Below are 12,970 nucleotides of genomic sequence, written 5' to 3'. Positions count from 1 at the left end.
TAAATCAGCAACTCTCAAACCTGTACACCAGGATTACCTGTGAAATTCTTACTTAAATCACACATTGGGCAGCAAAGGGTCCTATATGATGAGGACTGAAAATCCTTGCTCTAAATATTTGGAGGGCCTCAAAGTGAAATGCTTACTGTGATGGTCTGATGTTCAATTCTCAATTTTTCCACTCCCACACCATAAAGTTCACGTAGAATACACATAATTCTTGTCTTTTTTCCAGCACCTGATGGTCCATAGACTAACAGATGAGGAAAGTCACCACACTGCACCTGGAAAAAAAAGAACAAGGCATTTTCCCCAAACTACTGCCCAACGTGTGGAAGTAAACTACTTTTCAAGTATCAAATATTTTGTGTCTCTACCTATGAAACTTCAAAAATGTGTGTGTGTGTGTGTGTGAATATATATAGAGAGACAGATCTTTAACTCTGAAATGCTGATTATCCCCCTGGGATTAATGTTATATAACTTATATATCTAGCGCAGTACACGTAAGATACAACACTATATGCTAGAAAGCAAGAAATCCCAAACCTGGCTGACTGTCAGAATCTTCCAGAGAACTTTTAATAAAAAGACTAATTAATTACTGGACCCCATCCACAAGATTATGATTCAGTAACTGAGACTGATGCCTGTTGTAGTTTGGGCTTCTACAAATAGTCCCTTTGATAAGAAACGAGTGCATCTGGTTTTATTTGGAAGGTAAAGGAAAACTTTGTAGGGAAGCAGGAAAGCAAGGAAGGAAGGCAGCCAACAACAGTGTTGTTAACTTAAATACCACTCTGGGCACCTGGGGCGTGATCCTGCTGTGGATACTCTTGAAGCCAGTGAAAAATACACCACACTATTAAACCACCCAAGGGTGGAGAAGCTGGAGTATGATACACTACCTCTCATCAATCTTTTGCTGGCTTGGGAAAGTGAATGGAGAGAAAGAGAGGGCATTAATTCCCTGACATTTCAAGTCTGCTTAGAGGTGTCAGCAAGAGAAAGCCTTCAGAAAATGCAGATGCAGGGAGTCGCAAGTCGGTCTGTGTAATTTTATAAATTAAGAGCAAGGGAATGGAGTAGGACGCTGACAGTGCTACATTTCAAAACAAGATTGTTTTTTAAAAACGTTCCCAGGTGATTCTGATGCTCAGTCAGGTCTGGGGATCAGTGTTATGAAGGCTATAAAGATGACAAGAACACAGACCTTAGCTTCAGGTGCATAAAATCTTGTGGAGCAAAAGTTTTATAAATAACCGTTTTAGAAAAAATGAAAATAAGTATCTTAACAGAAGTGCTTGTTACAGTGAATGTTAATACTTTGTGAACTCATCTATCTCTGGCACTGAAAGAAAAAAGTGTCAAGGAAAGGAACTATTTACCTAAGACAATGCATGGAAAATAGTAGGTACTCCACAAATATAGCCTTCATTTTTTTAAACTTCTATCTCACCAAAAATAAGTTATGCTGCAAATGTTTCACACTTTTATTAGGTTGTAGATTCAAAGGTAAACAGGTGAATACTTTTGAAAAGCCAAATCTATTAACACAAGACTAATATACTAAATTTTTGTGCAAATATTTATTCCAAATTCTATATAATAGAAAACTGGCAATAGAATATAAAATATAGCCCATGGTTAAGAAAATCAAAGTCGAAGCTACTGTAAGAAAATGCAATTTGTCTATAAATGAAGCTGTATTCATTTATAAATTGCATTTTCTTAGAATAGCTTTGACTCTGATTTTCTTAACCATGGGATATATTTATTTAGATTTATTTAAATAGTATTTTAAATACTAAAAATAAATAAAATAGTAAATTAATAGATTTACTTAAAATTAGTATAGTATTAGTATTGGCATACCAATAATTTTAAAAGAGAGTTTAAAAAAAACACTTCACTCTCACACCACCACCAACTTTTCTAATGCCTTTCATATATAAGGATGGAGTTCTTTTATTACAATTTCTCACTAAAAAAAAAAAACTTTACAAATAGTACCTGTAATTCTGAAAAAGATGGGTACTGGAAGACCAGAGTGCTGAGCAAAACACTTCCATCAGGAAGTGGTACTTTAGGCCCTTAAAAATAGTAGATAAGTGGCTTTTCTACTCAAGACCCTTCTTCCATCTCCACTCTCTACAAACTTCAGTTTGCTTTTCACAAAGCACTGCCATTAGATACTTTTATCAACTACAACATAAAAATAGGCATCGCGACAGGGAAAAGAAAAATCTTCCATTAAGAAATTAAACTCAAGGACAACCTAATACCACATATTTTAGAATTAAAAATGACCTTAGAAATTAATAAACCCAATATCTTCCTTTTTGTAAATGCGGGCAATGACACCAAGAAATTTTACGTAAGCCTATTAAAAAGTCAGATGATGTCACTTCTCTGTTCAAAACGTTCCAAAGCCTTCCCATCTCACTCTATTAAAATTTACTGTATCGGCACTTCCTCCCACCCCCAAACTTCCCCATTTCCTACTCCTCTTCCCACTGGCCCACGGTTAGCCAGCCACACTGGCCTCCCGAGTGACGGGCTGTGCACACTCCTGCCTCAGATATTCTGCACTTGCTGTGCCCTCTACCTGCTCCACTCCTCCCCCAGAGCTCCCTACTGTGGGCTCTCCCACTTCCTTCAAGCTTTGGCTCTGATGACAGTCCTCAGGGAGACTTTCTTTGTTTACAAGCACAGTCCCCGCCCCCACACCGTGTCCTCGTCCCAGTTTTACTTTTCTCCACAGCATTCATCACCTTCTGAAGCAGGAGGGCGAAGGCCTCCCCTCCTCCGGCTCTCCCCGCCCCGTCCCGCCGACTCACCAGGTTGCGCAGCTGGGCCGCCTGCTCCTTGTGATAGTCCAGCTGTCCCAAGGAGCAGGGCCGGTATTTGTCCACCCAGAGGCTCATGCCAGCCCGAGTTCCCGGGGTCCGACACTCGAACTCCCCGCGCGCTCGCCCTCCGCTCCGGACGCGCAAACAAGTTTTCCCGCGAGCTCCAAATCTCGCGACATCACTACCGGCGCGGTGGCGTAAACGAGTTAGGGGCGGAAAGACTACGGAAGCCTAGTACGGACAGAATTCGGCGCAACGTTGGTTACCACCTACTCGTTAAGGCTCATTGTTTTATTTAAGGATTTTCTTTGTTATCACCCTCTATCATAGTACAGGAATTATTAAGCAAAATTGGAAATTTGGCTCTGATACTCTAGGCGTCAAATCCGGGAACTTAAGAGAGACCACCCCCCCCAAATTCATTTCATTCGTTCATTCATTCACTCATTCGTTCTACAGAAACTTACAAAATATTTACTGTGTGGAGCTCTGTTCTTGGCACCAGAATATATCCGGCTTTTCTCACTTGGCAGGCACCAAAAGAAGCTTTATTGAATAAACCGCTAAAACTAATATCTAATCTTCACTACCTTTCCTTACCTCCATTCCTCAAGATTCTTACTGAATTTAAAGCAAAGGAATCTAAAGGTTGTGAAAAGCTACAGAAATGTGGCCACTCAAACTGCACCTCTTAAATGCACTTCTCTAGGTGTATGTAATTTTAATTACTTATTTAACTTATGCTTTTATTTTACATATTGTTCAAAATCCTAAATACTGCCACAGGACAGGAATTGATTTCCAAATATGTTTAATAACCTTCCATCAAGGTGCCCCCTCTCATTCACTTATGACACAGGAATTTATTGTATTCTTTGAATCATCATATTTACTGAATTATTCCGTAGGCAAGAAATTATTGGGCACAATTAATAACACCACCAAGTATAAGACAAAAAAAATCTCTGTTCTCAAAAAACTTTTTAAACACCCTGGGAGACTTCTACCTCAAGGCCTTTGAGCTTATGATTTCCTCTTTCTGAACCACTTCTGTCCAAGTGTCAATGGAGCTGGGTCCCTCTTCAGGGTGTTTGCTCGGAGTCATCTCCTCAGTGAGGCCTCCCTGACCATCCTATTTAATACTGCAAAACTCTCCACAATCCCTATGCTCCTCCCCTGTTGAACTGGGATGTTTGAAATTAGAAGGTAAAAGAAATCAAAAGCAAGGGTATTGAAGTGTCATTTATGTGGATGTTGGAATCATAAAAAATAATTATTACCATGAGAAAGAAAGTGAATCAGGTGCTAAAACAATCAATGAATTGACGTGAGTGACAACAAGCATGGCAGACAACTTCAACAAGGAGGGGTTCATGTAGAAAGTGGAGTCTGAAGGCCTGTGTTTCAAAGTTGCGAGTTCTAAGGAAGCAGAAATGGTGTGGAGGGGACAACAATGCATAAGAAAGACACTTAGCTCACCTTAACTTGCCAGATTTCACAAATAAAAATACAGGAGGCCCAGTTAAATTTGAATTTCAGATAACTTTTTAGTATAACTATGACCATGCAATATTTGCAGTAATATTGCATGGGCATACTTATACAAAAAAAATTCATTGTTTATCTAAAATTAAAACCTAATTGGTGTTCTGTATTTTATCTGGCAATCTCACTCCAGACCCTTGAATATATGGGATGTGAGAGATGGCTGCTCAGAAGAGAGCCAGAACATGAAAGAAGTATTCAGAGAAGAAGGTATGAGTACACAGCAGTAGCCAGCAAACTACAGCTCCAATCACTTAATGACTCAGGTTCCTCAGCTCAAAATGGGGTTAATGAAACTTGCTTTATGGATCATTTGAAGATTAAGGGAGGTAATGTAAACACCTGTCACACAGAAGGCATGCAATAATTAATGGTTACATTTTATTGAGAAAAGACATATTCAGTGATGTCTGCCATCTTGTACCTATAACCAAGGACTAAAAAGAACCAACCAAACCTTCCAAAGACCCTCAAGATGAAGGATTGTGTTACCTGGGCTCTTCTGCTCCTAACCCTTGACAGTTCATCCCAGTGCACCTCTCTGGGGCAAACCTGTAACTGGTTCTTGCCAGAATCAGGAGTAAGGTTCTTCTCCAGGCTGGATCTAATTTTGGTTCTTTAAAGAGAAGTAATGAGGAAGAAATTTCAGGGTCTCAAGAGGCTGAGAGACTAGTTAAGGGTATAAAATATATATATAACTTTGGCTTAGCCCCTATGCTTGTGAGTCTTCTTCTTTTGTCATATGCCCACACTTTCTCTGTTCATTGGCCAGTTAGATGCAGAAAATCCAGAGGAGGGCTTTGAAGCTCTAGGGGACAGTTGAGGCCCTTGCTAGAAGGAAACTGGGTCCCTGCATCTTAGCCCAGGGTGATCCACCCTCTCCCCAAAAACAAAGCGGGTAATTTATTGGGGAGATGATCAAATGGATCAGCAGTGAGAGACTGAGGAAAGCGAAACAGGGGAGGAAGTAAAGCCAAAGGTGTGTTATCAAGGTCACTTCCATGGGCAACTGGGGCTTGATCCCTCTGGGGACTTTCTGAGGAGTGAATAGAGTATTTCTTTGAATCATCTATTGAGGAAAGATGGGAAGAAGCATTCATCCACCAGCTCCCATACTCTATTGGTTGAGGGTTTCTCCCTTGAGGATGGTAATTCCCAACACACACACAGTTCCGTACTGGGCCTCTGTGCTGGGCAGGACCCTGCCTGTGCCCATGCTGTCAAAGGACAACAATCCTACCATTTTTTCTTATCCATTCTCTGTTTTCTTATCCATTTATTCTCTTATGCTCCAAGAAAACAGGTAATAACGGGTTTGTGCTTTCCATATTAAATTTACACACAGTGTTAAAATATCCCAGGATATTAAAGATGGAATTTTTTTTTTTTTTTTTTGGCTGCACTTCACGGCATGCAGGATCTAAGTTCCCCTGACCAGGTATCGAACCCACGCCCCCTGCAGTGGAAGCAAAGAGTCTTAACCACTGGACCGCCAGGGAAGTCCCAAGACTGAATTTTTATAAAGATAATTATAATAGAAATAATAGCCATGATTTATCAGAGAGGTTGATGCATAGCAGAGAAGTATTTTTCTCGTAAAAGGAAAACTGGCATGTCCTTAAAATGCCAGGGATTCTCAAACTGAGTGGGAAGGCAGACAGTTCTTTGGCTAGTGTCTCTTTGCCCCTGTGTGGATGACACCATTCATTGCTTCAAAAAGGAAATCCAAGAATTCAAACCCTATGGTCCACTCTATGTCAAGGGCTGCTTCAGCCAATTGTCACCAGTCAAGAGTATGTGCTAACTGAATGACCTCTATTACTAGAGTAAATTTCCTTCTAATGTTCTATTTTTATTTTGTTTTTAATATGAAAATTGTTTTCTTTCTAAATGTGTATTTTTTTTTCTTATGTTAAATCTGTTGATTACATTGCAATGAAAAGAGGAGGGTCTCTGAAATAATGTCTCATGAAAATGAAGGCAAAGTACAGCCGTGGTGTGCTACAATGTAGGGTTTTTTTTAGGTCATGTGAGGCACTTCTGCCCATAACCCAAGTATCCTAGATAGACTTCTGAGTGTGTTGGGTGTGAATTGGCATGGCTGGTGTCCCTGGCTCTGAGGAGTATCTCAGGACAGCAGATGTTGATAGTGGACAATGGGAATGTGGGTGCCGTGAATCAGAGAGCACGTCAGCATGGAGGGTCTTCCTCCACGGCTCTCTGAGCCACACGTCCATGCAACACCACCCATCCAAACAGGAGCCAGAGCACAATATTGAGATCTGTGCCTGGATGACAGGGATTGGAGGGTAGGAACAGCAGACACCACGAGTGCTTTCATATTCAATCAGACAAGTACTGTCATTTATGTTTTTATACATGTATGTATCTGTGTAACCATAATCCAGATCAAGATATAGAACATTTTCACCACTCTAGAAGGCTCTCTCATGCCCCTTCCCATTCAATACATCCCTCTGGAGTAGCCACTATTCTAAATTCTACCATTGTATACTATTTTCCCTGTTCTTAATCTTCATAGAAATGAAACCGCGTAGTATATTCTCTTTTGTGTCTGACTTCTTTTATTCACAATATATCGCAAAATTCATCCGCTTGTATGTAGCAATAGGTTGTACCTATTTTTATTGCCATGTAGTACTGCACTGTATTAATATCAGGCAGGCTTCCTGGGATGTCACCTGTGCAATGTCACATAGCCTTTTGCTTGGTGTAATGCTCTGCTGTTGCCATCTTGAAATTCTTAATAATCTCTTAACAAAGCACTTGAATTTTTAAATATTTTGTGCTGGGCCCTGTAAATTATGTAGCCAGCCCTGATCAATATATCTTAATTTATTTATTCATTGTACTATTGATGGACATTTGGGTTGTTTCCATGTTTTGGTTAGTAAAAATAATATAGCTGAACATTCTTGTGCATGTATTTGAGATATGTACTAATTTCTATCGGACACATGCATCTAGGAATGAAATTCCTGAGTGATAAGGGTAGGCATATGTTCAGCTGCAATAGATACTAACAAGAGTTTTCAAAAATATTTGGACCAATTTACACACCCGTAAGCAATGAATGAAAGTTACATATTTCATATCCTTCCTGACAAAAGCCTCTTTCTTTATCGTGGTAAAATATCTGTAACATAAAATTTACCATTTGAGCTATTTTTAAGTGTACAGTTCAGTAGCATTAAGTACATTCATTCACATTGTTGTACAACCGTCACCACCATCCGTCTCCAGAACTTTTTCATCATCCCAAACTGGAACTCTGCACCTATTAAAAGTAACTCCCAGTGCTGGTAATCCCCAGGCTCTGGCAACCAGCATTCTGTTTTCTATAAATTTGACTAGTCTAGGTACCTTTATAAGTGGAACCATATAATATTTATCTTTTTATGTCTGGTTTCTTTTACTTACTCTAATGCCTTTAAATTTCATCAGTGATGTAACATGTATCAGAATTTCATTTCTTTCAAGGCTGAATAATATTCCATTGTAGGTATATATACCATAATTTGTTTATGCACTTATCCGTCAATAGACATTTGGGTTCTTTTCATCTTTTGGCTTCTGTGAATAATGCTGCTATGAACATTAGCATGCAAGTATCTGTTCAAGCTTCTGATTCCTATTCTTTAGGGCATATGCTCAGAAGTGGAATTGCTGTAGTACTATTTTTCATGGCAGTTGCACCATTTTATGTTCCCACCAGCAATGCACAAAGGTTGCAGTGCCTCCGCATCCTCATCAACCAGCAAGCCTTTTTCATTTTAGCCATTCTGGTGGGTTTATAGAGGAATAATTCATGGTATTGAGCATTTTATCACGTGCCTATTGGATATCAGAATATTCTTTTGTAAAGTGGTATTCAAGTTTTTTTGCTATTTTTTTACTAGATTGTCTCTTTCTTATTGACTTGTTTCTTTTCAAATGAATATATTGTAAATATCTTGTTTTCTATGCGTGACTTGGTTTTGAACTCCCTTAAAGGTTTCTTCTGATGAACAGAAGTTTTTAATTTCATTGTAGTTTAGTGCATATTGTTTTTAAAAGATGTTTGCCTACTCCAAAGTCATGAAGATGTTATCCTGTGGGCTTTTTAAAACTTTATTGCTTTATTCTCATATTTAGATTTTAAATCCACTGGAATTGATTTTTTTCTGTGATCTACGACATAAGAGTCAAGGTCCTTTTTTTCCCCATGTGAATATCCAATTATGCCAACACTATTTATTGAAAAGATCTTTCTCCATTACACTGTCATAAGCCAGGTGACATATATGTGTGGATTTGTTTCTGAACTCCCTATTCTGTTCCATTGGTCTATTTGTCTATACAGGCACAGATACCACACTATCCTGATTACTGTAGCTTTATGACAGGTCTTGATTTCTGGTAGTTTGACTTTTTTTCTTCTTATTCCAGGCTCCCTTTGCCAGTCTTTGTGCTCTGCATTTTCATATACATGTTAGAATCAGCTTGTCAGTTTTGCAAAAGTCTTGGCTAAGATTCTGTTTGGGATTGCTAGCTACAAGTATTTAAACCCATAATTGAATATTGTGGATTTCATCTCTTTGGTCTTAGAAATCATAAAATATAAATTGTTCCACTTGAGCACATTACAAATCTGTCACCCATTTTACTCAACCCTTTACATATGAAGCTGTAATTTCAAAAGGGGAAAAGCACTTTTTTCTGCATGACTTAACTGTGATATATATTTAACATGTCTTCAGTTGCCCTTGCTACCGTCTTGAAAGGTAATATATTAAAACTAAAAATAGTCACTAACAGATGTTGAAAGGGAGGATTTATTTTACATAAAATGGCATAAAAAACCAATTACAGCTTTAAAAACACAAAATGTGATTAAATATCCAGTGTAAAAAGAAGAATGCCTTTATTACTTTGAGGTTCTGAGGCACTTGTCACTGATATTACTTCATCTTGATGTTTTAAAAATGATTAATCTCCAAGATTTACAAGCAGCTCATGCAGCTCAATAACAAAAAAACGAACAACCCAATCCAAAAATGGGCAGAAGACCTAAATAGACATTTCTCCAAAGAAGATATACAGATGGCCTACAGACACATGAAAGAATGCTCAACATCATTAATCATTAGAGAAATGCAAATCAAAACTACAATGAGATATCATCTCACACCGGTCAGAATGGCCATCATCAAAAAATCTAGAAACAATAAATGCTGGAGAGGGTGTGGAGGAAAGGGAACCCTCTTGCACTGTTGGTGGGAATGTAAATTGATACAGCCACTATGGAGAACAGTATGGAGGTTCCTTAAAAAACTACAAATAGAACTACCATACGACCCAGCAATCCCACTACTGGGCATATACCCTGAGAAAACCATAGGTCAAAAAGAGTCATGTACCAAAATGTTCATTGCAGCTCTATTTACAATAGCCAGGACATGGAAGCAACCTAAATGTCCATCGACAGATGAATGGATAAGAAGATGTGGCACATATATACAATGGAATATTACTCAGCCATAAAAAGAAATGAAATGGAGGTATTTGTAATGAGGTGGATGGAGTTAGAGTCTGTCATACAGAGTGAAGTAAGTCAGAAAGAGAAAAACAAATACAGTATGCTAACACATATATACGGAATCTAAGGGAAAAAAAAAAAAAAAAGGCCACGAAGAACCTAGTGGCAAGACGGGAGTAAAGACACAGACCTACTAGAGAATGGACTTGAGGATATGGGGAGGGGGTGGGGTGAGATGTGACAGGGTAAGAGAGTGTCATGGACATATATACACTACCAAATGTAAAACAGATAACTAGTGGGAAGCAGCCGCATAGCACAGGGAGATCAGCTCGGTGCTTTGTGACCACCTAGAGGGGTGGGATGGGGAGGGTGGGAGGGAGGGAGATGCAAGAGGGAGGAGAAATGGGAACATATTGTATATGTATAACTGATTCACTTTGTTATAAAGCAGAAGCTAACACACCATTGTAAGGCAATTATACTTCAATAAAGATGTTTAAAAAAAAAAAAAAAAAGACTAATCTGTGGCCTCTGAGAGAGGGATCTAGTAATGAGGAGATCCCACAGTGGAAGAGAGCAAGAGGGCATTGCAGGCAACAGTGCAGGAAAGTCCCAGGCAACAGTGATAGAGCGAGCTTGGCAAACGACCTATTCAGGCTGGAGCAGGAGGATACCTACCTCCAGAAGACGAAATTAGTATCTAATGTGCTCACACATCCTGAGATGAGATTTACACATATGCAAGAGGATACGGGGAAATTAGCAGGATGTATTAATACATTAAAAACTAACCAATGAAAAAACAATTAGCAAGAGCAGTGAGCATAAAAATTATATAAAAGGAATATGTAGTATCTAAGAAAGGAAACGTTATAATGTTTTATCATGTGGCTCAACTGTGCATAACACATATTCAAAATAATACAAACACCACATACTTATCTAACTAGAAATTATGATATAAATGCACTGGGAAGATGACGGGAGGGGAAGTGTGTCTAGGTGTGAGAAGGGAGTGATATAAAAGACATATGACCTCATTTTCCATAGTAGGCAATCAATAGCTAAATTTTCAAAATCAAGAAATAGCAGTATTATGTTATTAAGAAATATGGAGTTAATGCCAACACACACACACACACACACACACACACACACACACAGTTAAAAGTGTCTTTTCTGGGAAGCAGAAATAAAGTGGTAAGGCAGAGACCATGAACAGGGATGCTATTTTTCACAACAAGCACTGTGGAACCTTTAACATTTTTCACTATGTAATCTGATAAAAGTAAAATTTAAGTAAACAGTACAATGATTAATACAAAGTGAACCCAAAGAATATACTGGCCTCTAGTGCCACACAAATTAATGTTATTCATTTTGCTAATAGCTTTAAACAGGACTTCTAGGGACACCCACCTAATCAGATAGGTCGGGAAAGTTTCTTTGGAAAAGTAATACTTAGGACGAAGCTTGAGCAGTGGAATCAGCCAGAAAGGGAGCAGAAGAGTGTATTTTAGAATAAAGGACTAAAACTTGCATAGGCCCTGAATAGGGAAGCTTCTGGGCTCATACTGAAACACTTGTTGGGCCTGAGAGGGGTAAACACAGAGGACAAAGGCATGAGAAGAGGCTGGACAGGCCAGTGAAGAAACTGCACTGAACGGTCCTCCTGGGTTTTAATAAGGATTTTTTGGTCTATATCCTGTTTCCTCCAGTTACCTCCTCAAAGGTAATGTAACAGGATTAAGCTGGTTCTTCCCAACTCCAACATCCTACGATTCTAAAACCCCGAGCAGTTTCCCCAGGGATTTCCTCGGTGATGGAAAGCTCTCTGCTGAGTGTCAGGGCATAGCTCCACCCTGGCCAGGCTTCATCCTGGCTTCTTTTTTGACTTCGATTAAGTCACTTTCTCTAGGCCTGAATGGACTCAACCACAAAAATGAAAGCCTGGGCTACATAACTCCTAAGGGCCCTGCAAGCCCTAACACTCTTTTCACTTTTGCACTCGTCTCTGTACTTTTACCAAAAGGAAGAATTCCCAGTCTTCATTCACATTTTTGTGTGAAACTCCTTTTTGCCATGATTTTTATCAGTTCCTCAACTTCTCAATTTTTGACATGTTTCTACAAAGTGGAATGGCAACACCAGTGAATGCTGGTTTTAGCAAATGGGACACAGAGACAATGGTCTAGGATGGGTGGCAGTCTATCATGACAGCTTTAGATCAGTTCATTGAAACATTGTTTTTGAAAATATAGTTTGCTTTTTTCTCTCAGAAATTATTATATTTTTATAAACTAGATAATATTTTCAGCAACATTATTATGCTTTTTCTACAATCACAGCAGCTCATTAACCCATATTGTTTAATTATTTTTTCTCATTTCCATATATTTTCTGCATTCCTCTTCACAGGAGTTACAAACAGAAATGCCAGCATGGGCTGGACAGGCAAATGCATGATCTCAGCTTGGGAGAATAAAACAGGAAGAGAATGCAGTAAGTTTCTTCCCACCAAAAAGGGGTGGCAGCCCCTCAGCTTCACTTGATCACCCACAAGCAGGATCCTGGACCACTGGTCATAGAATTTCATGTGTTCTGAAAGAAGCCACAGTCCAGACTTTTTTTGTACAATCAATCTCCTGAGAAAAACAAGGACACTGTCAGGGCCAACAGAACTTATCTGCAGGCCAGATTCAGCCTGTCTCCTTGGCTTGCAAACTCTGTATAGACCTTGTAACATTCAAACCTCAGAAAGAGAAGCAACAAACTCAAAATTCAAATCATGCAGTATCTGGTTTATTCTCCCCTGCTCGATCCTGGAGGGAAAACTCTGGTGCAGACAGAAACGGAAACAATTGACTAAGAGAAACGAGGAGCTCGTTTGATGGTCACCGATGCAAACATCCTCTGCCTCCTAGCATCAGGGATCCCGGCAGCTGGTAACTATTATCTGAAAGGCTATCCCTCTGGTTTAACAGGTTAATGGAGTTTTGCCTGCTTGGTTTACAAAAATGTGTAATATAAC

At 39.1% G+C, this 12,970-nt stretch overlaps 1 protein-coding gene across 3 annotated transcripts in view; it reads right to left on the bottom strand.

The window, feature by feature from the left end:
* RFC3 (replication factor C subunit 3) overlaps nucleotides 1-3,029 on the bottom strand; it is a 367,610-nt gene extending 364,581 nt beyond the window's left edge. For all 3 annotated transcript variants that reach the window (XR_005017285.1, XR_005017286.1, XM_036832098.1), the window contains exons 1-2: nucleotides 2,841-3,029; nucleotides 147-284 (exon numbers count right to left, since the gene is read on the bottom strand). Coding sequence is in view for 1 of the 3 variants with exons in the window: in XM_036832098.1 (XP_036687993.1) it covers nucleotides 147-284; nucleotides 2,841-2,927 (225 nt within the window). In the remaining 2 variants the exon portion in view is untranslated. The remainder of the gene's footprint in view (nucleotides 1-146; nucleotides 285-2,840) is intronic.
* Between the last annotated feature and the right edge of the window lie 9,941 nt (nucleotides 3,030-12,970).

The sequence above is a fragment of the Balaenoptera musculus genome, chromosome 18 (genome assembly GCF_009873245.2).
Source record: "Balaenoptera musculus isolate JJ_BM4_2016_0621 chromosome 18, mBalMus1.pri.v3, whole genome shotgun sequence".
NCBI lineage: Eukaryota > Metazoa > Chordata > Mammalia > Artiodactyla > Balaenopteridae > Balaenoptera > Balaenoptera musculus.
This window is presented reverse-complemented; position numbering and strand designations above follow the sequence as displayed.